The 26,780-nt window shown below is 42.3% G+C and overlaps 1 protein-coding gene across 1 annotated transcript in view; it reads right to left on the bottom strand.

The window, feature by feature from the left end:
- The window catches only part of map7d1a (MAP7 domain containing 1a), a 78,144-nt gene that overhangs the window by 36,178 nt on the left and 15,186 nt on the right, over positions 1-26,780 (bottom strand). The window contains exons 2-8 of the mRNA XM_083663769.1: positions 23,537-23,605; positions 22,707-22,727; positions 15,036-15,199; positions 14,403-14,514; positions 7,683-7,787; positions 4,870-4,992; positions 3,881-4,026 (exon numbers count right to left, since the gene is read on the bottom strand). Of these exons, the coding sequence (XP_083519895.1) occupies positions 3,881-4,026; positions 4,870-4,992; positions 7,683-7,787; positions 14,403-14,514; positions 15,036-15,199; positions 22,707-22,727; positions 23,537-23,605 (740 nt within the window). The remainder of the gene's footprint in view (positions 1-3,880; positions 4,027-4,869; positions 4,993-7,682; positions 7,788-14,402; positions 14,515-15,035; positions 15,200-22,706; positions 22,728-23,536; positions 23,606-26,780) is intronic.

Here is a 26,780-nt window from a genome sequence, read left to right as displayed (position 1 = left end):
TAGCCACAGCTGCCCTGGGGAAGACTGACGGAAGCGTGGCAGCCATTTCGCGCCTACGGCCCCTCCGACCACCACCAACATTCATAGACATTCATACCCATTCATACGAGGCAATGAGGGTTAAGTGTCTTGCCCAAGGACACAACGACAACAGCTGGGAGGGAGCGGGATTCGAACCGCCAACCCTTGAGTCATTGGCCGACCTGCTCTACCTCCCGAGCTAATGCCGTCCCTATGCCGTCACCATTACACATGCTGTAGCTACATCTACATCTGTCTATAGAAGATACACATAGCTACATCTACATCTGTCTATAGAAGATACACATAGCTACATCTACATCTGTCTAGAAGATACACATAGCTACATCTACATCTGTCTATAGAAGATACACATAGCTACATCTACATCTGTCTATAGAAGATACACATAGCTACATCTACATCTGTCTATAGAAGATACACATAGCTACATCTACATCTGTCTATAGAAGATACACATAGCTACATCTACATCTGTCTATAGAAGATACACATAGCTACATCTACATCTGTCTATAGAAGATACACATAGCTACATCTACATCTGTCTATAGAAGATACACATGCTGTAGCTACATCTACATCTGTCTATAGAAGATACACATAGCTACATCTACATCTGTCTATAGAAGATACACATGCTGTAGCTACATCTACATCTGTCTATAGAAGATCCACATAGCTACATCTACATCTGTCTATAGAAGATACACATAGCTACATCTACATCTGTCTATAGAAGATACACATAGCTACATCTACATCTGTCTATAGAAGATACACATAGCTACATCTACATCTGTCTATAGAAGATACACATAGCTACATCTACATCTGTCTATAGAAGATACACATAGCTACATCTACATCTGTCTATAGAAGATACACATAGCTACATCTACATCTGTCTATAGAAGATACACATAGCTACATCTACATCTGTCTATAGAAGATACACATGCTGTAGCTACATCTACATCTGTCTATAGAAGATACACATAGCTACATCTACATCTGTCTATAGAAGATACACATAGCTACATCTACATCTGTCTATAGAAGATACACATAGCTACATCTACATCTGTCTATAGAAGATACACATAGCTACATCTACATCTGTCTATAGAAGATACACATAGCTACATCTACATCTGTCTATAGAAGATACACATAGCTACATCTACATCTGTCTATAGAAGATACACATAGCTACATCTACATCTGTCTATAGAAGATACACATAGCTACATCTACATCTGTCTATAGAAGATACACATAGCTACATCTACATCTGTCTATAGAAGATACACATAGCTACATCTACATCTGTCTATAGAAGATACACATAGCTACATCTACATCTGTCTATAGAAGATACACATGCTGTAGCTACATCTACATCTGTCTATAGAAGATACACATAGCTACATCTACATCTGTCTATAGAAGATACACATAGCTACATCTACATCTGTCTATAGAAGATACACATAGCTACATCTACATCTGTCTATAGAAGATACACATAGCTACATCTACATCTGTCTATAGAAGATACACATAGCTACATCTACATCTGTCTATAGAAGATACACATAGCTACATCTACATCTGTCTATAGAAGATACACATAGCTACATCTACATCTGTCTATAGAAGATACACATAGCTACATCTACATCTGTCTATAGAAGATACACATAGCTACATCTACATCTGTCTATAGAAGATACACATAGCTACATCTACATCTGTCTATAGAAGATACACATAGCTACATCTACATCTGTCTATAGAAGATACACATAGCTACATCTACATCTGTCTATAGAAGATACACATAGCTACATCTACATCTGTCTATAGAAGATACACATGCTGTAGCTACATCTACATCTGTCTATAGAAGATACACATAGCTACATCTACATCTGTCTATAGAAGATACACATAGCTACATCTACATCTGTCTATAGAAGATACACATAGCTACATCTACATCTGTCTATAGAAGATACACATAGCTACATCTACATCTGTCTATAGAAGATACACATAGCTACATCTACATCTGTCTATAGAAGATACACATAGCTACATCTACATCTGTCTATAGAAGATACACATAGCTACATCTACATCTGTCTATAGAAGATACACATAGCTACATCTACATCTGTCTATAGAAGATACACATAGCTACATCTACATCTGTCTATAGAAGATACACATAGCTACATCTACATCTGTCTATAGAAGATACACATAGCTACATCTACATCTGTCTATAGAAGATACACATAGCTACATCTACATCTGTCTATAGAAGATACACATAGCTACATCTACATCTGTCTATAGAAGATACACATAGCTACATCTACATCTGTCTATAGAAGATACACATGCTGTAGCTACATCTACATCTGTCTATAGAAGATACACATAGCTACATCTACATCTGTCTATAGAAGATACACATAGCTACATCTACATCTGTTTATAGAAGATACACATAGCTACATCTACATCTGTCTATAGAAGATACACATAGCTACATCTACATCTGTCTATAGAAGATACACATAGCTACATCTACATCTGTCTATAGAAGATACACATAGCTACATCTACATCTGTCTATAGAAGATACACATAGCTACATCTACATCTGTCTATAGAAGATACACATGCTGTAGCTACATCTACATCTGTCTATAGAAGATACACATAGCTACATCTACATCTGTCTATAGAAGATACACATAGCTACATCTACATCTGTCTATAGAAGATACACATAGCTACATCTACATCTGTCTATAGAAGATACACATGCTGTAGCTACATCTACATCTGTCTATAGAAGATACACATAGCTACATCTACATCTGTCTATAGAAGATACACATAGCTACATCTACATCTGTCTATAGAAGATACACATAGCTACATCTACATCTGTCTATAGAAGATACACATAGCTACATCTACATCTGTCTATAGAAGATACACATAGCTACATCTACATCTGTCTATAGAAGATACACATAGCTACATCTACATCTGTCTATAGAAGATACACATAGCTACATCTACATCTGTCTATAGAAGATACACATAGCTACATCTACATCTGTCTATAGAAGATCCACATAGCTACATCTACATCTGTCTATAGAAGATACACATAGCTACATCTACATCTGTCTATAGAAGATACACATAGCTACATCTACATCTGTCTATAGAAGATACACATAGCTACATCTACATCTGTCTATAGAAGATACACATAGCTACATCTACATCTGTCTATAGAAGATACACATAGCTACATCTACATCTGTCTATAGAAGATACACATAGCTACATCTACATCTGTCTATAGAAGATACACATAGCTACATCTACATCTGTCTATAGAAGATACACATAGCTACATCTACATCTGATCATCTACAAGAAACGAAGAAAGAAAATACAGCACAATAAATAATGAGTTGTTATACAGAAAGCACTAACTCTGCAAGAAAGCAGGATTCTGGTCACAGCCACATGTCTTTTTTTCTCTCTCTCTCTTTTTCTCTCTTGTAAATAGTTTCTCAAGTCCAACAATATCACCATTACATTCTCATTCAATGCCAGGTGAATGACAGACCCATAGGGAGCAACAGAAGCAGCTGTATTACATTAACACAGCGTTTTAGTGTTTTGTTTTTTAATGGAAAAATGGTGGATTGTGACTGGGCTTGGCTCTGAGTGAGCAGTTTGTTAAACGTTACATCTGGTGTCAGGGCAGAAACACAAAAGCAATGCGACAGAGTAGACGTACGGGCGTGGAGCTCCGTCTGTGCTGGCGCTGGGTGATGTCCGGCGTGCTGGACGTCACCCTCCAGCGGTCGGAGCAGCGGTGGTGAGGCCGGTGGGCGCACAGCGTCAGGGGGCTGGCCGAGGCCGAACGGGGGCACAGGGGGGATTCTGGGGGAGGAGAGAGACAAACAATATCTTCATACAGTACACCACGTGCAGGGTTTTGCCTGGCTCTTTGGAGGGTTTAGGTGCAGGCCGGGGTGGGTGAAGGTTTTAAAATTTTACGTAAAAAAATAAGAAGAAAAGAGCAATTTCACATCATTTTGGATCAATACCATATGTACAAACATTTATAAAAGCCAGAGCAGATAGATAACACCCAACAATCTCAAAGACAAAACTTGCTAAAGTAGTCCACTGGGGACCAACATTAATTTGCTTAGGTGGTGCCCAAAATGGCTTGGGTGCTGTGGCTAAGCCTTATAAGTAGAGCCGGACCGATACTGGATTTTGGAGGCCGATGCCGATACCGATATTAGTTAGTAAAAAAAAATCCGATATCGATATATCGGCCGATATTCTTATATTATACAATACACATTATATTACACAATTATTTCACAATGATCCCTCAAATATCAAACACTTGACAAAGATATGACTTGACATGACTTGAGATAATGTAATGTAGGGAGGATATTTGACAGCTTATCAATACACTTTATTGTCCAAAATGACGTCAATGCAATGAAACAGTAAACTGAACTGGGGATTTAATAATTATAAATAACTAGAAATACAAAAACACAAATAGAACAAATGTAAAATATAACTTGAATTAAGAAAAAAGATCAAATATACATAACATGTTGTCTATGACTTAAAAAATACAAAATAAAAAAATATCGGCATATCGGCCAACACCGATATATCGGTTATCGGCCAATATCGGTGGACCGATATATCGGTTAGGGTTCTACATGAGACCATTGTTTTGTGTACTTTACTCACGGGCATCTTTGCCATTGCTGAGGACACTGGCGGCGCTGCGGCTGCGTGCGAGGAAGGACAGGGTGGGCGTCATCAGCCGGTCCACGATACTGCTCTCCCATGGACTGAGTGCAAGGGTTCGGACTGCAGGGATGGAGAAGCAGAACCCAAAGCTGTATAAGTATTTTCCATTAGCTTCAAAGATAGCGCTTACATTGCAACGCCCGCCGGCAGCTCTGTTACGAGTAGATTTAGTCCCAAACCTGCCTCCACATTAGAGGAACTTGCATTAAAAATCAATCAGTGCAGAGGTGTTGTGCCCTTGATTGTCCACACGGCGGAGACAGTACTCAAGATGAGCTGAAATCTTGAACTCATCACCAGATGAGGAAAGAAGAAGAAGAAGAAGAAGAAAGAACATAGCTGTCAATTTGTCGACGAGCCACAAAGACACTCAGGACACCTAAATTCCCTACATCTAAAGAAAAATATATATATTTACATAAAAACACCTTCATAACACCCAAATAGGTTAATATGCGACATTGGCAAGGTACAAAATGAACTGGATAAATGTGTTGACTCTAGCCTCGGGCTGTACTGGGCCCACCCAAGTGACAGAATTATTTGAAATGCTCGTCTAGACAGCGAGTCAACTATTTTTAACCGTAGCCTCGAGCGTACAAGTAGAGAAGTTAACTGTTCTGTAGAGCCTCATCAGCATTTATTTGGGGTCAGAACTTTCCACTTTGGATTTGAAGGTGTAGTGAGGAGAAATGCAGCGCGCGCTGACACCCTGCACTGACTGTTCACATGGAGCAGAGACGGGACAGACGGGCAGTGTTGGGCAAGTTACTCTCAAAATGTAATATACTACTTATTACTATTTACTTTCATTTGAAAGTAATAAGTTACTTTACAATATTACTGTCTGTGTAGAGTAACTCGTTACTTATTACACTACTTTTGCATTACTTTTACCAAAACAGCAGCAGCAGCAGAATGACATCGCCGCCCCGGAACCAGTCAATCAAGTCTCCTTGAAGTCAGTGTAAACCGCCCAAAATTCTAAATGTTATTCTTTTCCTTTGTTATTGTCATATATAGTGGTTATATGCATAAAAACACACAGTCTGATAAGGAAATGATTGTATCTTTATTTAAATATGTACTTTGATTAAAAAATAAATACTGTAACTGAATTTGTAACTTGAGTTACTTGACAAAGTAACTGGTATAATATTACTGAAATCCTATAAGTAATAAGTTATATTACTGAGTTACTGCTAAAAGTAATATATTACATGTAATATGTTACTTTTGTAATGAGTTACCCCCAACACTGCAGATGGGACAGGTACGGGGGGGGGCAAGGGATTTTTGACAAGGGAGGGACTAGGTAAGGGATGTCAAGAAAGGGAGGGAGAGGGAGGGAGAGAGAGAGAGAGAGAGAGAGAGGGAGGGAGAGGGACAGAGAGAGAGAGAGAGAGAGAGGGAGGGAGAGGGAGAGAGAGGGAGGGAGAGAGAGAAAGGGAGAGAGAGGGAGGGAGAGGGAGAGAGAGAGAGGGAGAGAGAGAGAGGGAGAGGGAGAGGGAGAGAGAGGGAGAGAGAGAAAGGGAGAGGGAGGGAGAGAGAGAGAGAAAGGGAGAGAGAGGGAGGGAGAGGGAGAGAGAGGGAGGGAGAGAGAGAGGGAGAGAGAGAAACGGAGAGAGAGGGAGGGAGAAGGAGGGAGAGAGAGAGAGGAAGAGAGAGGGAGAGAGGCAGTAAAAAAGATGAGGAGAGAAGATGGCACGAGGAGGAGGTCTGGATGGAGGTGTATATTTTCCAGCAGCACAGAGGAACAGTCAGTGCTCAGAATGTATTATGTCCTACAAATAAAAAGCTGACTCACTTCCTGGTGCCTGACGGTACTTTTTGTAGAGTACATCATGACCTATTTCACTTCCTGCTAAAAGAAGACTGCAGCTGCACTCGCCTGAAGCACGAAGGGTTGACTTGTGGTTAGCTCTGAATGTGAGCCGATCACAAAAGTAAGGAAATTGTTCATCTTTGAGGCCATTTACACCTGGCGCTAACATGCGTTTTCTGTGATCAGATTGCAATCAGATTGTGTTTTATCACTTGAAAGTACAGGTGTAAACACCCCCAAAACGCATTGAAGAAGGATTGCAATCTGATCGGCCAAACCCCCTCCGGAGGTGCTCAGGGATGCATTGTGTACACATTGAACACAAGTGTAAATGCAATGTGTCCTCTCAATCTGGATACAGCAACTTTATGCGCATTGAGAGGACAACCATTTGTGCAATCTGATTGAAATCAGATTGCAGAAAATGCATGTTAACGCCAGGTGTAAATGGAATCAGGCTGAAGTGATCAAATACAATCTGATTGCAATCTGATCACAGAAAACGCATGTTAGCGCCAGGTGTAAATTGCCTCAATAAAGCACTTAAGACATCGTCAAAGACACAAATGAGTAAAAAGAAGGACCCGATTTACGACAGAAACACATCAGGAATGAAATGAGCATCACCACAAAATGAACCAACCCAAAGACAATAAAAAGGCAGAATAACAAAATATGAGCAGAGGACATAGACTCATAAAATATGAGCAGGAGATTGGGGAAAAACAAAACACAGAGGAAACCGGTCGAACGTCACCGCCACAAAGCAAAATCTGGAGAATAAAGAAAATCTTTTTGGAAGATGGAAATGAATCGGGGGTCCACCACCAAACACAGGAAGGGGGAGATAAGTATAAACAGAAAACGATGGAAGGGGTTCCGTGGTGATTGACACAGGGGCACAGGAGGCAGAACGTTGCCTTACTTCTGCTGGGCGAGTTCCACAGGGTGGCGGAGGACTTGGACAGTCGCTTGTTTATAACCGAGTCCACATGTTTGGGCAGGTTGACCGCCGACACTGAGCATCTGCCTAAAGAAGCCGAGAGAGCGCCAACACAGATGTTCACACGGGTCACATGGTTCACAGGCAGAGGGGGGGGGGAACTACTGTGGCGTGTCACGGTTAAATACGTCCCCTATAAGCATACACCCGCACATACTGCACACACACAGCCACAAGCAATAAACAGCATGCTTGTAATGTCACATAAAGCCCATACATGTGGGCTGACTGCATATATGACAACACAAACATATATGCACATGAACACGTGTGCTTCACTTCACAGGCAGACATCCATGGTAGAAGACAAGTACTTCATAAATAGGGCTGGGTTAAAAAAAAAAATTGATTCTCCGATTTTTTATCGATTTTTATTTTAATCCTTTGATATCGATTCAAATGTCCAGAGATCGATTTTTTTTTTTTTTTTAATAAAATAAACATAGGCTATAATATTATAGGCTGTGTGGTAGTTGAAACATAGTTTCAAGTTGACGTTTATTTATGTTTGTAGTTGAAACAAAAACAAATACTGTAGGCTACATAAATGGAAATGTTTGATCATTAATATCTACTTTTAGAAATGATATAGGCTGAAATCAAATCACTGCATAATTGTGAAAGTGTCTTTATTGACAGATGAAAAGGCTGTTATTTACCCTTTGTCACCACCTGGTGAGTAAATATATGTGTAACTAAAACCATTAAAATTGACAACCGGTCCTCAACTTTTTCCCCCATGTATCTACCGGTCCTTGGTGCAAAAAAGGTTGGGAACCCCTGTGTTACATAACTGGACAGTCATGTAAGTCAGGTTACAGCTCAAAAAACATGTTTTAGTATCACTAACCAAATCGATATTGAAATTAATCGAATCGGAATCGAATCGGGATTAATCAATTCGGAACCTTGTGAATCGGAATCGAATCGATTCTTGAAATTTGAACCAATACCCAGCTCTAAATGTAATCTAGTAAAATGATTACAAAAAAAAATCAAAACAATACCAATGCAAATCACAGCACATAAAAAAAGGCTACACTCAAGAACCTTCAGCAAAAACTAAATAATAAATAAAATAAATAAATAAATAAATAAATAAATAAATAAATAAATAAATAAATACCACATCGATATAACTGCACCAAACAACAACCCAACAAGTATTGGAAAGAGGCTGGCAGGCAATGCATTATTCGGTTCAAGGTTGAGCCCGACCGATATATCGGTCCACCGATATTATCGGCCGATATTGGCCGATAACTGATATATCGGTATCGGCCGATATGTTGGCCCATATGCCGATATTTTTTTATTTTATATTTTTTAAGTCATAGACAACATGTTGTGTATATTTGATCTTTTTTCTTAATTCAAGTTATATTTTATATTTGTTCGATTTGTGTTTTTGTATTTCTAGTTATTTATAATTGTCATTTTGGACAATAAAGTTGATTGATAAGCTGTAAAATATCCTGCCTACATTACATATCTCAAGTCATGTCAAGTCATATCTTTGTCAAGTGTTTGATATTTGAGGGATCATTGCAAAAACATTGTGTAATATAATGTGTATAATTAATATAAGAATATCGGCCGATATATAGATATCGGAATTTTTTTACTCCCTAATATCGGTATTGGCCTCAAAAATCCAGTATCGGTCGGCTCTACAATACTGTCATGCATTTTGATTGCATCCATGTGAAATCCTTGTGTCTATTGCCAGTTCTATATCCCTTTAATACGCTCCAATCAAGTGAACAAGCTGTTCTTTCCCCCCAAATGCCACCAGACATGATTCAGAGGACATCGCTGTAACGGAGGTATTATGGAGGAGGCCAAGACGCTTCCTCTCTCTGCAGCATTTTGCTAAACAAACTCCCTGAACCCTCAGCTGGTCCACTGCAGCCTGTTGATGCTCGTTTACTTTCATCATGTGACAGACGAGCAGGCGAGCTGGTGAGGGAGGAGGGAAGGGAGAGATTGATTTGAGCGTCGATAATTCCCTTTGGCATATGGCAGCGCTGATTAAAGGACATAAGCACGGAACTCAAGACTCTTCGGATTTAGAGCTGCGAGCGTGTGGGACGGCATGACACGAGCAACGCCTCCATCAGGCTGCGCTCCTCCCCACAGGTTCTACAGCTCCATCAGGCTGCGCTCCTCCCCACAGGTTCTACAGCTCCATCAGGCTGCGCTCCTCCCCACAGGTTCTACAGCTCCATCAGGCTGCGCTCCTCCCCACAGGTTCTACAGCTCCATCAGGCTGCGCTCCTCCCCACAGGTTCTACAGCTCCATCAGGCTGCACTCCTCCCCACAGGTTCTACAGCTTCATCAGGCTGCGCTCCTCCCCACAGGTTCTACAGCTTCATCAGGCTGCGCTCCTCCCCACAGGTTCTACAGCTCCATCAGGCTGCACTCCTCCCCACAGGTTCTACAGCTTCATCAGGCTGCGCTCCTCCTCACAGGTTCTACAGCTTCATCAGGCTGCGCTCCTCCCCACAGGTTCTACAGCTCCATCAGGCTGCGCTCCTCCCCACAGGTTCTACAGCTCCATCAGGCTGCGCTCCTCCCCACAGGTTCTACAGCTCCATCAGGCTGCGCTCCTCCCCACAGGTTCTACAGCTTCATCAGGCTGCACTCCTCCCCACAGGTTCTACAGCTCCATCAGGCTGCGCTCCTCCCCACAGGTTCTACAGCTTCATCAGGCTGCACTCCTCCCCACAGGTTCTACAGCTCCATCAGGCTGCGCTCCTCCCCACAGGTTCTACAGCTTCATCAGGCTGCACTCCTCCCCACAGGTTCTACAGCTCCATCAGGCTGCGCTCCTCCCCACAGGTTCTACAGCTCCATCAGGCTGCACTCCTCCCCACAAGTCCTAGAGCAGTGATCTTCAACATTTTTCATATAAGGACACCTAATTGTGGCCACATTAGTGCCACGGACCCCCATTTGGACAGTCCACCATTGAGAGTTTGTCTCTCGGACCCAAATCTGAGAATATTTGTATTGTTTATTTGTATATTTATTGTATTATTATACTAACAGTTTTGTCCAGAATTCCACGACTATGTGTATTGTAGGTAGAGTGATGATGAAGCTATGACAGTGAAGCTATGATCAAAACAGTCATTTTCTACATTCTCTAAATGTGTAAACTTCTCGTAAATGACGTTTGATGATTGATCAATTTGCTGGAGACCCTGTAGGACCCCCCTCGAGGATCACCGGTGGTCCCCGGACCCTATGTTGAAAACCACTGTTCTACTGTACAGTACTACCCACTACCCAGGCACCACATACTCTGATCTCAGAGTCCGTTGACAAGTCAGGATGTTAATCAATAGCAACTAAACATTAACGGCCAACGCATTCTGTTTGCTGCTGGTCGATAGATTGCCGCTTACTGCAACGGCTGCACTAAAGCGGCTGAATACATCATCACAGTGGTGTGGTCGATAGCGTCTGGCCGTGTCCAGGGGCTAATGTCGATAGCGTCTGGCCATGTGTCCAGGCCACTAATGACCCTGAAGTAATGTTTAAGAGGCAAACAGTCTGGACGAGCTAACATCAGAGGAAGTGGTCAGCTAAGATGGGCACTAGGACTGAATACAGTTAATGCACATCAGAAAGAAACAAAAAACAGAAGCGAAGCCAAAAACGTACAAATGTGTTTAGGGCTGCATTACTGCCAGCATCCTATGCCAAGCCCAGCATTAATGCATGATGTACACCTAAGCCATTCACATTGCTGTGGAGAATAAGGAGCAGATGTCCACCTCACATCTGGTATCATTCAAATAAACTCCCATCCTAACTTCAATGCTTCAAAATAGGGATGTTCATTTTGAACAATTTCCATAATCAAAATTCGGGAAAATTAACGATCAATTATCGATTATCGATAGCGTAATAATAATAATAATAATAATAATAATAATAATAATAATAATATATATATTTGTTTTTACTCTGGTCTGGTAATAACGTTGCGTGTTCTCGGCCAGCTATAATGGCGATGCCGCTGTGTAGTAAGAATATCAGACACTAGCGCTGTGGCCAGGTAAACAAACATGTTACATGTCAGGTTACATGATGTAAGGCAATCAGCGTCTTCCAGCTTAGCTGACAGCACAAGAGTCAAATCAACAGGCCTGAGCCTCACTGAGGTCCGCAGACCGCTGGGTGCGTTTGTTTGTGTCCCCGGCGCATGCCGGTGTAAATTCCCCATGTTTAAAACAGTTTTGTTGGCACAAAGGCCCGTGCCCAGCCAGAAAACTAGAGACTATATGAAGCTCCACCTCACGTTAGTCGGCTGTGCAATGGAGTGGGGCGAGGAGGAACGAATTCCACCCAAACCTAGTCCGCAAAAAAATAAAATAATAATAATAATAATCAATAAAAATTCCACGTGATCGAATTCATTCCTCAACGATCAATTATCGATTATCGATTATTGATGAACATCCCTACTTCAAACCAACCTACAGTACATGGTGCATTGGGTGATGAAAGAGTCGCATGTTGTTCCCGCCCAACCCCACGAGTACATGTTTAGCACATTTTAACATTATTTAATAATGTTAGAATGTTGAATAGCTCTGATGACTATAGATACTAGAGGATAGCCTTACCTCTCTAAAGAACAAATAACCTCTGCAAGTAGTTTGGACTGGTGTATCAGAGCATCAATGAGAGAGCAAACCATGATGCATCTGATTGAGTGTGTATTTTTAAGCACAGAGTGGTTCAATCAGAGATACGGCTGTTATCTCTCAGGCCATTTACACCTGGCACTAACGTGTTTTCTGTGAGCAGATTGCAATCAGATCAGATAGTGCTTGACCATTTGAAAGTGCAGGTGAAAAATGCCCCCAAGACACATTGAAGACAGATTGCGTTCTGATCAGCCAAACCACCACCGGAGGTGGTCAGAGATACATGATTGTGACCACATTGAACACAAGTGTAAATGCAATGTGACCGCTCAATCCACATACAGCAACTGTACTGTATGTAGATTGAGAAGACACCCGTTTTGGGTGATCAGATTGCAATCAGATTGCAATCTGATCACTCAAAACGCATGTTAACGCCAGGCGTAAATGAAATCAGGCTAATGTGGTCAAGCTCCTATCCGATTGCAATCTGATCACAGAAGTGCCGTGTTAGTGACAGGTGTAAATGGCCTCTTTGAGGAGCTTATAAGGAACGGGGGAGCTGTGTGAAGGCTGATTGACGTTCAAACGATCTTCTTCTAATGGACTTGACAGGTTAATGGCACTGAAGTTCAAGAGTCACTAATGACATGGAAAACCTTTCTGTGTGGAGTTTGCATGTTCCCCCCGTGCTCCTCTGGGGTTTCCTCCATAACATCAATATGGACCCCCGCTAAAAACATGCAGAAGATCGTCGTCTGACCAGCAGCGGTTAGAAGAAGTTGATCTCCGGGGGGGGGCTTCACTGCAGCTGCCCACCGCTCCTGACCAGCCCTTGGAGGAAGGACGAGCCAGGATGGGTCAAACCAAACGTGGAGGACAAATTCCACGGCGCCTATAATCGTGTGTATATATAATGCGTACGTGCGTGAATCGTCCGTCCTGTAGCTGTAGTAGAGTATAGCCAGTAAAGTGCTCATATACACTGCACTGTCAACAAAAATATATCTTAACAAGCCATTTTGTCTTGTATCCAGTCTTAAATATATTTCTTAAAGAAGTGTACAAATCTGCCAGTAACATGAGACCTTCCACTTGTTTCCAGTGCAAATACACTTTTTCAACTATTTTCTTGAATCGACGACATTTTTCTTGGAGTGTAGTGGTTTTCCTTATTCCACCCAGTATCCAGATCTCATGTGTTTAGCTGCGTTCACACCGACCTATTAAAGTTTTTCGCTGGCATCGAGTTTACATACAAAGTCAATGCAAACGAGCGATTGAGCGTATATTCGCCCGGGAGAAAAATCGCTGGGCGTCCGAGCGACAGAGACAGAGCGATAGGGAGAAAATTCGCTCGTCGCCCGAGATGAAATATCCCAACTCGAGCGAAATTACGCTGGCATCAGTCGCTCGCTGTTCAACGCTGATTGGCTGCCGTGTGAGAGCGAGTCAAGGATCACACTGGCTTGGAACAAACCGCTGGTTTATTGTGTGGCAACAAACCGCATTGATAGCTGATTGACAGGCTGACAGCTGACATGAAGTGAAGTCTGTACTAGCTCGCGTTAGGAGCACGCTGATAGGCTTAGCTTGTAAACAACTACGGTGGCTCGTAGTGGACAAATATCATGACATTGCGTAACGTTATAGCCCCCAGATGTCCGTCAATTATTGTGCCTGTTGATGAGTGATTTAAACAGAGCGACAGAGCGATTCCAAAGAGTTGAATCGAGCGACAGAGAGAAAAATAAATATCTCGGTGTGAACACAGCTTTAGAGTTATATATTTTAAGACTCTACATGAGAACAAACGGCTTGCTAAGATGGACAATTTCTGCAGTGTTTATTCTGGCAAAGTGAGTGACATGAATTGACTGAATTACTATGCGAGGCGGTTGACAAAGAACGAATGCTTTTCCCACAGTATGGTTTTGTGAGGATCTGTATCTGGGTTCCTGTTGGGACAGGTACACTCACTTTCTTTCTGGCTGGAGTTCTGGCTGAGGGCCCCGGCCCAGGACCACCTCTGCTGGCGGATCTCTGCCCAGGTCTTCTTGGTGGACCTCTGGATGGCTGCCTCATAGCGTTCCTACAAGGTTTAACAGAGAGGAGGAGGAATCAGTCATTTCAACTGCCTAGTGTGTGATGAACATTTGCATGACCTCCTGTACAGATGAAATACTGATTTAAAGGTTAGGTTCACACAAAAATGAAAATTCAGTCATTATCTACTCCAGAGGTTCTCAAATGTTTTTCAGCCAAGGACCCCTTACAAGATAGAAAATATACCGGGGACCCCCTCATTCTGTTTTGTGATTTTGGGCTAAGCTTAATTGTTTCCACAGTAACGTGCTCAAATTTTAAATTGATAGGTTTGTTAGATTAGAATGTAATTCATGAACCATTTTAACCAATTATATTGGTTAAAAGTTGAAAAAAAAGTGTTTTGGGGTTTAGTGCTGCTTTAATAAAGGTGCAAAGACATGCAAACATTTTATGTTTTGTTTTGGCGGGTTTTATGTTTGAATGTTGGACTCCACTTCAATTGTTTAGGAGATTTGTGGACTAAAACACTTCACCCGCAAGCCTCTGTTCTTATCCTGATCATACTTTGTTCTTGTCCAGCTTGTGTTTCTGCCTCTCCTCCAGGGCGGCCCGGCGGTTCTCCGCCTTGATCCGCTGCCCCTCCAGCTTCCGGCGCCGCTCGTCCAGCTGCTGCTCCCTCAGCTGCCGCGCCCGCTCCTCCTTCTCCAGCCACTGGCTCTTCTTACTAGCTGTGGAGGAGCAAGAGGGAACACACAGGGCCACAGGAGGGTTAGATGGTGGGGAGGATACCGGAAATTGGAGTCCCCCTCTCTCTCTCTCTCTCCTCCTATGCCCTCCAGATGGGTAGAGTATCCTTGGTACACATCGTCTTTCAATAATCCATTCTGAAAGGAGGTCTTTATCAGTTCTGAGTCTAAAGTGTGTGTGGTATCTGTTGAAAGGCACTATCCAAACTAGAGCCCGACCGATATATCGGTTCGCCGATATTAACGATATTTTGGCCGATATTGCCAATTTTTGCCAGTTTGTTTTGTTTTAGACAGCATGTTGTGTATATTTGATATTTTTTCTTAACTATTTGTTCTATTGTGTTTTTGTATTTCTAGTTATTTATAATTATTAAATTCCCAGTTAAGTTTACTGTTTCATTGCATTGATGTCATTTTGGACAATAAAGCTTATTAATAAGCTGTAAAATATCCTGCCTACATTACATATTTCAATTCATGTCAACTCATATATTTGGCAAGTGTTTGATATTTGAGGGATCATTGCAAAAAAATTATATAATATAATGTGTACCGGTATATATAATGTAAGAATATCTGTCCCCAGATCGGCAGAGGGTGGAGCAGCAACCAGGATAAATAAATAAAAAATTAGCACTAATGGGGGATAACAATTGGATAAAAAATCTGAAGAAAAAGAAAAAGAAAATATCGGCCGATATATCGATATCGGAATTTTTTTACTCCCTAATGGAGTGGGCAGTAGTGGCCCAATGGTTAGAGAAGCGAGCTTGTGACCGGAAGGTCGTCGGTTCAATCCCCGGGACCGGCAGGATAAATCTGGGTGGGGAAAGTGAAAAGGCAGCGCTTGCCCCTCCCTCATTACCACCACTGAGGTGCCCTTGAGCAAGGCCCTTAACCCCAACTGCTCCAGCAGATCAGACTGTGGTTGTACTGGTCAGCTTCCAGGTGTGAATGTGTGTGTGAATGTGAACAGGGCACTCCTGAAAAAGAGAGCATTGCTCTCAGTGAGACTCCCCCTGTATAAATAAAGGTAAAATATATATATATATATATATATATATATATATATATATATATATATCGGTATCGGCCTCACAAATCCAGTATTGGTCGGGCTCTAATCCAAACATATAAAAGCTTATTTTGATTGGTTGATGGTATTCAAATAAAATCCTTTTTGAAGTCATGTAACTTGATGGCATTCTCCAAAAAGCCAAGCCTCTCTGATGTTCACTTCAGATCTAAAGCCTCGTTTGAAATGCGTTGCCTTTGACCTCCTTTAGAAAAACCCATTCAATGACTTGACTTTTCCACAGAATGCTGGATTATGCCAAGTTAGACAGCAGCTACTGTAGCTCTGAGCTGACACAAGCCTCCACGTCAGCTTCAATAGAGCCAGCACTCTGATATATGGTCATGGTCTCCCGGTCCCTGAGCCATTCAAAGAGGGTATAAAGAAGGCTTCTGCAGCTGCCTCCCTGCGTACACACACAAGCCACCATATTTCTTTACAGCTACAAAGTCAAACCTCCACGAGGAATCAGGAGGCGGGGCTTGGCTTTGGCTGCTCCAAAGCACTCGAGGCAACGAGACGAGTTGTGGTGATCAGATTATGGCCACAGGGGGGCGCTGGAGATTTATTGGGAGGCACAGAGCTTGGCTTTCATCTTAGAGGGGAACAGAAAGTGAGTTATATGAAGGGCACAGCATGCCAGCACCTCGCAGCAAAGACATATGTCCCTTTGTATCACCGGCTGCAGTGTGTATTTCAGCTCAGCTTTACCCCGCTAGCCCGGGCGCTTCTCGCTCATACTGAGCATTAGCGCCCGGCGAACGTCAACGCATTTCCCATCAAACAATATCAAACAATCAACAAACGCTCTCACGTCTAGGTATAAAAACCAACCCTTACCTGAGCCAAACACGTGAAGTTAAGACGCTATCCGATGCGCAACATCCTCTTCTTTTAAATACATATAGTTGCCCTCTTCCAAATTATTGCATAAAATCCACTTTTCTGTCTTTGAAAAACCGAAAATCATTCATCTGGACTGGAGCAACCCGGAACAACGACTCACTGTTTACTCACTGTATGCTCACTAATGCCCCCCACACTTCCAAAATGGTATTGCACCTACATTTTCGGTTTTTCAAAGACAGAAAAGTGGATTTTATGCAACAATTTGGAAGAGGCACCTATATGTATTTAAAAGAAGAGGATGTTGGCCATCGGATAGCGTCTTCACTTCACGTGTTTGGCTCAGGTAAGGGTTGGTTTTTATACCTAGACGTGAGAGCGGCACGATTGTTTGATGGGAAATGCGTTGACGTTCGCCGGGCGCTAATGCTCAGTATGAGCGAGAAGCGCCCGGCTAGTAGGGGTGGGAATCACCAGATGCCCACGATACGATACTAAAACGATACTTGAGTCACGATACGATAGTATTGCGATATCACCGATATTGCGATATATTGAATATTGCGATATATTGAATATTGCGATATTTCGATATATTGCGATTTCTTACTTTTTCAACTGCAAATTATGTCCCCAAGGGGAAAACTTTGTCAACATCTGGTTTATATAAGAACAATTTTCCAGTCTGTACATCTGACTTCAACCATTTTATTGCAGCAACATTGTCAAGTAGACAGACCAACAACTTTCATAAAGTCATGTCATAGTTGCATGCACCTGACAAACTGAACTGTTTGTTACAGTCTACTTACAGGATGTGTGTGTGGACTACTGTACTTAGGTCGTTTTTGAACAATGCAACTTCACTTCACTTGCACAAAATCATCTTGTGCAGAGCATTCAGTAACTGGGAAATTTGTAAATTACTGTTATGACAAAACTGTTACTGTTAAAACAAAATGAAAATATGGCCTGGCATGGCCTGCAATTTTTTTTTTTTTTTCAATATCGATACTTGGCGTCCAAATATCGATACAATATCGTCAGGCAAAATATCACGATACTATTGTGTATCGATTTCCCCCCCCACCCCTACCGGCTAGCGGGGTAAAGCTCAGCTCAGCTTGACGGCTTGGAATAATGACAGTTTGATTTGAGAGAAGCCACATCATGAACTTCTAGTGGTACAAAGCTTTAGGGGCTAGTAAGTAAGTAAGTAAACCAGCAGCACTGCAGTGGGAACTTGCAGGAAAACCCGCCCCTTGGTTTCAGGATATGTTGTGTTGTGATCAGAGCAGGAGGAGCAGGAGGAGGAGGAAACAGTCTCAAGTGCCCACAAAGGCAACATTTAAACTAAGGCTTGCTGGCTGAGATACTTTACTGTTTTCCACATCCATAACTTTCCCTCCACATCCGCTCTGCTGCTGCATCAAAGAACCTAAACAGTAACGACTCACGAGACTGCTGCACTCACCCTTCCCAAGCAAACTGACTGTGTGACAGTGTGTGACCCGCACTGATTGCATGATTGAATTTGGCTCTTTCAACCGCAGTATTGAAATGGTCACCGTTTTCCAGACCATGTTGGAAAACTGGCTTCATGGGTATACTATTTTTTTACTATGTTATTTTACTACTGAACTTTACTGTCTACAGTTTACAATTGCTGTAATGTATTGTGTATTGTGTTTGGACCCCAGGAAGACTAGCGGTCGTTTTGGCGGCAGCTAATGGGGATCCTTTTAAATAAACAAATAAACTAAGGACAAGGTTATTCAGCAGAACGCTTTGCACTTGTACACAATTGTCAGTATTCTCATTCAGTATTGTCCTTCACCATCTGCTCTCATGTAGTGATGTAGTCACACTGATCTTCATTAACGCCCCACTAGGGGTGTCAAAAATAATCGATTATAAGATGCATCGCGATGCGGACGTGCACGATTCTGCATCGATTCACAAATGTCAAAAATCCATTATTAACACTTTCAGTGCCACGGCCCTTGGGCAAAAGGTTGCTTGCTGTGCCACATAGGCCGCAATGCATTTTAAAACAGTCATATAATTTCTTTAATAATTACTATGTAAACACTGAACACGCACAAATAACGATGAGACTCTCTTCTATCACCTGCAAAAAAAAGTTTATTGATCCCATTTTCCGTTCTTTAGTTATGAGCCGGAGAAGATAGCTTGATTGAACGAAAAACAGAGCTTTTTTTCTACGAGCTGAGATAATGAGCCTTTTGTGAAATTAAACATTTCAAGCACATCACTGACTCTGAAGCTAATTTTCTGATGTAGTCACACCTCAAAAATAATTTCCTTCAATAAAACAGTGAAGGCAAGGGAATTTTGTTTGGAAGAATAATATTTTTAGCTGAAACCAGCAGCGCTGGCGCCTGCATGCGCTGCTGGTTGCAGCTTCTTGCTGATCTTTTGCTGCTGGTGGGCATCGGATATTCTGGCTTGCGTTTGCCAACCCTGTCCTGCTGTCTGGGTCTGTGTTGTGTACTTGGCTCTGCGTGCCCACCTCCCCCCCTCCTCCTCCCCCCCCCCCCCCCCCCCCCGTTGTGGGAGGAGTGTCTCTCTGCTCTGCTGTTTTCTCTGCCTGTGCTCAGCACTGAAAAAGTCCGCTAGATCCTGCTTTTTTACAGCCGCGTGTACCAGCTCCCATGCTTCGAGTTGAGAATAATAACAAATCCACGGCTGATCATGTGTTGCAGCGGACACGGAGGCTGTTGCAGCGGACACCGAGGTGCTCAATTGTGATAGCAGATTGGCTGCTGCAGGGGCACAGCTAAACGTTGCTTCAATGAAGCCGCTGCATACGGACGGATGCGATGCGATTTCCTTCCCCCCAATGACTTCTTCTGTGTGTTTCACTCCACGTTCTCTCATCTGGAGAGCGCTGTCGCCACCTAAGGGTTCTGTAAAATAGGTTAGACACATTCAATACCTCTGAATATTGTAAGAGGCGATGTAAGAGGCATAGATCGACACCCCCCCGTCAAAAAAAAAATTTCGAGTTATTGACGCCATTTGGCGTCGCTGGCACTCTACGGTAAATTTCTAATGACGCCATATGGCGTCGCTGGCACTGAATGTGTTAAAATAATAATAATAATTAAATAATCGAATAAAACATAATGGAAGTACATGCAGTCGTTTATTTTAATTATGGATCATAATACAATGCAATTCCAGATGCACTTTTATTTTAAAAGTAGCCACACAGTGAGAAAAAAGAAAGAGGAAAAATAAATCATGTATTGGGGAAAAAAAGTGATGCATCGATTTAAGATGCATCGAGATGCATCGATAATCGTAATCGAATCGAATCGTAGCCCTCTGAATCGTAATCGAATCGTGAGGCCAGTGAAGATTCACAGCCCTAACAGCCATCTGCTCTCATGTAGTGATGTAGTCACACTGATCTTCATGAACACCACCACCACATCTGAGCTTTCTGCAGCAAGGTCAGTAAATAATCATTAGAGTGGTGGTCCCACCCTGATCATATTAATTATGCAGAATATACCACAGACAGACAGACAGGCCAGGAGAGGAGCTTCTATGTGCTCACACAGCTCTCAAAGATCACTGAACATACAAGTCAGCTAAGCTTCAATGTGGAGTATTTTACTGTATTTTATTATCCCATTTTTATCCCCCATTAGTGCTAATTTTAATTTATTTATCCTGGTTGCTGCTCCACCCTCTGCCGATCTGGCGAGAGCCGAAACTGGCTCCATGCTTCCTCCGAGACATGGGCAGTTAGCCAGCCGCTTCTTTTCACCCGACAGGGGAAGCTTCACCGGTAGGACATAGCACGTGGGAGGTTCACGCTATTATTATATACCAGAGGAGGAACCACATCAGCAACCAGGATATTGCATGTTTTGGTGAAGGGGGCTCCTATATGAAGGAAACCCCCGGGAGGCACGGGGAGAACATGCAAACTCCACACAGAAAGGCCCTTTTGACGACCCCACCCGGGCGGTGGGCGCTCGAGGACATGCGGACGGGCGCGCATTCCTTCAGCGCTCACAGCGTCCCAGGTGGGAATCGAACCCAGGACCTTCTAGCTGTGAGGTGACAGCGCTTACCACTGCGCCACCATGCCCCCCCCCCAATGTGGAGTATTTTAATGAGAGCTGGAATATGAATCAGGAAATGTAGGGATCTTCTATCACAAGCCAAGATGGCTTTCAAGATGATATTGTAAACAAAAGCTTTGGGTGGATCTTATCCTTATCCAAGTGTGAATGAGGGTATTAGATCAGGGCCAGACCATCTGGCCTTACTGCTCTCTCAATGAGACTGATCCATGGTGCCCTCATCTTACTGCACTTGAATACATGGTTGGATTAACAACTGTGCATTTACTGAAAGTACAAGTAAGATTGTGTTGAGTTTTACAATAGAGAAATCAGTAGGGATGTCACAATATATCGTCCCACAATATATCGCGATATCAAAACGTGACAATATGTATTGTTGAGATGAAATCTCATATTGCGAGAAAAAGAAGCTGAACATGGTGGCACTGATCTGCATCTGATTGCATGCTCGCTCTCCTTTTCATTGCTTTGTTTGAACAGACGAGGGACGTTACAGACACGGAGGATGAAAATGGTGAAATGACTCAAATTAGCGTGGAGGATGCCCCCTCAACTTACAAATCGATCGCAAAAAAATATTGTTGAAATATCGTATCGTATCGTTATCGTGAACCCAACCCAACCCAACACCAAAAATGGTGTCCAGTTGCATCTAAACAAGGCTATGCGAATTCACGGCTTTCCCCATTTCTCTAAATATACCCTTTTGACTGTCTGCTTTTCATTTGGCAAAGCAAACGTGTTGCAAATTCAGAGCCAAAAGATCAATGTGGCCGTGAGGTGGTTCTAAAACCCTCTAATTTCCATGGTAAGATTGTAATCAGAGTCTTTTTGTGGTGTGTGATTCTAACATGTGAAATCTAAGGAGTGGTGTGGTGGAGCTGCGGTTGGGTCAGGAGGAATCACAAAGTTCAAAGTCCGGCCACACGAGACCCAATAATGTCTGTGCCTCCTCTGGTCAGGGGGGGGGGGAACTGGGGGGGGGGGGGGGGTAGCGTGATCGTCCCACGTGCTACTACGTCCTGCTGGTGAAACCCCCTCGCTGTCAGGTGACACGAAGCGGCTGGGCGACCTCACATGTATCGGAGAGGGAGCATGTGCTAGTCTACTACTCTCCCCCAGATCGGCACAGGGGGGTGGAGCAACGACCGGGGACAGTTAAGGGGGGAATTGGCGAAGAACAAATTGGTTGAATAATAAAACACACATCTAAGAAGGCTTAAATGTGAATCAGAGATAGTAAAGGTTAAAATAAAAAAATGATGATAATCCCTCGTGGGAAAGAGGAAGACAGTAACGATGTATTTTTTTAAGATGATTATATGAGTGACACAATTAAAACTACTCAGATGTACAGTATGATTGATACATCCAACTCAAACAGAATGAGTGAGAAAGGTCTTCACCACCACCACCACAGACACATAGGTAAGTGGCTTACCTTGTAACTGGCTGAGCTCTTCTGCAGAGGGGAGGGGGCGGGAGAGAAGACAAAGGCAACTGTCAATCATGCAAAGCAGTGCGCCCTGCCAGTGTGTCACGTGACAGTGTGTCACGTGACAGCCATGTGTTCAACAAAGAAACACTCAAGCAGCGGGATGCCATCACAACCGACGATACGCAAAACACAGCCATGGGAATTGTTTTAAAGGCATTTAAAAAGGCACTTAAAAGGCATTCTACACACTGCCAAAAATTAACTGAACAAAAACTCTAGGCCAAATCGAAATACAAATCTTGCCGAGAAACTTAAGTGCAACCACAAAACAAAAAAGGGGAGAAAAGGGGCATACTGATTTGTGTTAATAAATTGATGATTTTGGCTCGATTTTTGGCAGTACGCAGAATCTGTCTGACTTTGGGGTTTTTTTATAACTAAAGTTGGGTTAGCATACATTTTAGTGCTGCGGTGAGCTAAAGCGACAAACAACACACAATAAGCGCTTGCTTTGGAACCGCTCGTGAGTATTTGAGCATGCAAGCAGAAAATAAATATATAGTATATAAATAAAAAAATAAAAAAATAAATAAACAGTCTTTAGTAAAACATTGGCTTGGTTTTGCCTATTTCACAAGCCACAACTATCCTTCAATCTTCAAGTGTGTGTGCTACATGTGCAACAAGCCACCTGTCATGGAACTGAGAGCCAAACCTGATGCTGACACAATCCCAAACCCAAAACAACCACCTCTTCTCACCCCCAACACTAGGGGGCGCTCCCTTCACATGTAAAAGGACTTGTCCTCCCACCTCCTGGCTCTTGGACTTACCCAGATATCTGGCCTTCTCCTCCCTGCGCACCTTGGCAAGTTTCTGCCGGTCCTCTGACTTGGATAAGTCTGGGATGAGAAAGGAGAGGGACGGAGGATGTGTCAATAACAGGGGTCATTGTACACACAGATTCAAATTCAATGCATTCGACCACATCTTGCACAGTTGCAGAGATCAACCACAAGGAAAGCTGGCTGCAGGATTCAGATATTTCCATGTTCAGAGACCTGGCCAAATAGAAGTTGGCATTTCTTTCGGGTTTCCAAGCAGGTAAAAACAAAATGCTAATAATTATTATTTGCATAATACGCATTTGACCCAGATCTGCGACATCAACAAAGCCTGGTAGTGAGAATCTGAGTAAGTGGATTGCCACCACACTTCCCTGTAGATCCCACTCCATCTCATCGATTTGAGCCATCTATGCCCCTCTGTTCAGGAAACTAAACGTACTGTCATATTTCGATATAAACGTATATCAGACTTCTGTTTTCATGTATAAATGTATGCATCAAGAATCATTTTTACCTACTGTCTTCCATAACTTCTTTGTATTGAACTCTAATGTCCACTCATATCCAACCAGACAATCACATAACATTCACCTTCCATTTTTGCCTACTTTTAAATCAAGAATGAAAAAAACCCTGTTAAATCAATAATATCTCTTATCTGCATACATGATTTTTAATTTGATATCATACTTGCTGATTTTGTTTCTACTTATGATGTTATACAAGTAGAGGCCTCGTATAGGCCCTTGCGGGTCTCTTGCCTCTACTTTGCACATTTCTTTTCTTGTTGATAACTATCAGTATTCCTGTATGTTTTAATATGTGCTAAATAAATAAATAAAAATTAAAAAATTAAAAAATCTCTCCCCAGCCAATGATTCCAGTGATGGTGAGACTGACTAACCAGTTGACTAAATGTTTTCCATCTTGCTTGTACATCTGCAGAAGGAATGGGCAACCATGTGTGAGGGTTTCCATGACAACCACAGACGACACCAGGTGATGTCACCCATGAGCTCCTCCTCTCTGTTTGAAGGTGTGCCAGCCAGTGAGGCGTGATTTCTAACCCCACATAGGATAAGCAATAACCATGCCCTGTGGCGCCGGGATTGGCCAGGAGCATTGAAGCTTGGCACTAAAGCACCTGGGGTTTTTCATCTTTTAAAATAAAGATGTTTAAAAAACTATTGCTTGTTACATTTTCAGTGCTGTACCTTTTCTCTGGGTAAGAATTGAGCTTGAAATTAACGACAATGATACATTATATTATATGAGCTATGAACGTGAACACAACACCGTTTATATTATTGCATGTTTTTGTAGATTGTGTACATTGTGTAGAATTATTATGTTTATAATTATTACTATGCTAAGGAAGGTAGGTGACCATAATTCATTTCAATGTCCGCTCTCAATGTCCGCTCTCGAAATCGCTGTCCGTTCTCAAGAGCTATTCAGTTGGTTCATGAAATCGCTGGGCTGCGTTAGGGTCCTCTAGTAAGAGAGTGGCGTCAGCGGAGGACCAAAATGCAAGAATCATTAGCCAATGAACAGCCAGGAATGGGTCTCGCGCTACTTTTGCATGCTAAAATAAAGCCGATAATGTACAATTTGATTCATTTCAAGGGATGAAAAACCCTTTCAAAGTACAACACTGTCTATTTTGATGCAACTCGACAGTGCTGCTTTTTTTACTGAAGAGTTCCACTTTCTACTTCCTGGAAAAAAAACTGGTCCATTGGTGTGAATGGAGATGTCGGAACTCTTCTATTATACGGCTCTGGGCTGCGTGCCCTCCAGTGTTGCTCCTGGCCAATCCCGGCGCCACAGGGCGTGGTTATTGCTTATCCTATGTGGGGTTAGAAATCACGCGCCAGTGAGATCAGCTGCTGTGGTGTTTGGTTGGAATGAGACAAGCAGACTCTCGACACCTTCCAGGGCCGTAACTTCTGCAGTCGTACGAAGCAGGATGGAAAAGCCTTCATTTAGATCCTCACCTAAAAGTTGATGAGTCAGTCATGCAGTGAGTAAGTGAAGAGAACAATACATAACAATTGTGTCGGGAAGAAAATGCTAATAACAGATTATAACCTTTACCGTATCATTCAATACCTCTAAAATAATGAGGACCCAGTCTTTAAACGTATCCACCAAGGACTTAAATTACCTGTCAAGATTCTTTTCCATCAATCATTTTGTCAGAATAGTCGTCATTTCCGCCTCCATCATGATGATGATGCACGTTCCTTCTCTTAACCCATTGATACCTGATGCAGCATTTGTGTGTGTATCCCTTTAAGTCACGCGGTTCACGGTCTTAAAGGGATACACACACAAATGAAGGATACACACGCAAATGCTGCATCAGGTATCAATGGGTTAAGCAAACCCAGATTGGAGCGTATCAAGATGGATTTGTATTGTATTTTGTATTTTCTGTATGTTGCAGGGACCCCAGGAAGATTAGTCTGAATAGCCACACTAATGGGGATCCATAATAAACAATAAACAATAAACAATTTGTCGCGTGATCGTGATCTCGTTCTCACCCGAATCCAGCCGTCTCTTAAAGTTAACAATACGGTTCGATATGGAAATCACGTTAAATAATTAAACTAATCTTCATCTCATTGAACTGAATGGTAATGTTGTTAGGTGTGATGTCACACAAAACAGAAATATTCAAATAATATTCCTACCAATACTCATAACTAATTTTATGAGTGTTTGTCATCAATTTAGACAGCAGAAATGTGCGTCGCGAATTAAAATATCTTCATATCATCACGATATATGCTTCCAATGAAAGACGATAAATGATCATATTGAATGATCACCAATGTTGGGCAAGTTACTTTCATCAAAATGTAAATGGACTGCATTCATATAGCGCTTTTATCCAAATTGCTTTACAATGTGCCTGCATTCACCCATTCACACATCGAAGGCGGCCAGCTGCCACGCAGGGTGCTGGCACAGCCATCGGGAGCAATTTGGGGTTCAGTGTCTTGCCCAAGGACACTTCGACATGCGGACTGGAGGAGCCGGGGATCGAACCACCGACCTTCTGATTAGTGGACGACCTGCTCTACCTCTTGAGCCACAGCCGCCAAATGTAATATACTACATATTACTAGTTACTTTCATTTGAAAGTAATACGTTACTTTACAATATTACTGTCTGTGTAGAGTAACTTATTACACTACTTTTGCATTACTTTTACCAAAA

The sequence above is a fragment of the Poromitra crassiceps genome (genome assembly GCF_964638095.1).
Source record: "Poromitra crassiceps genome assembly, contig: HAP1_SCAFFOLD_356, whole genome shotgun sequence".
NCBI lineage: Eukaryota > Metazoa > Chordata > Actinopteri > Beryciformes > Melamphaidae > Poromitra > Poromitra crassiceps.
This window is presented reverse-complemented; position numbering and strand designations above follow the sequence as displayed.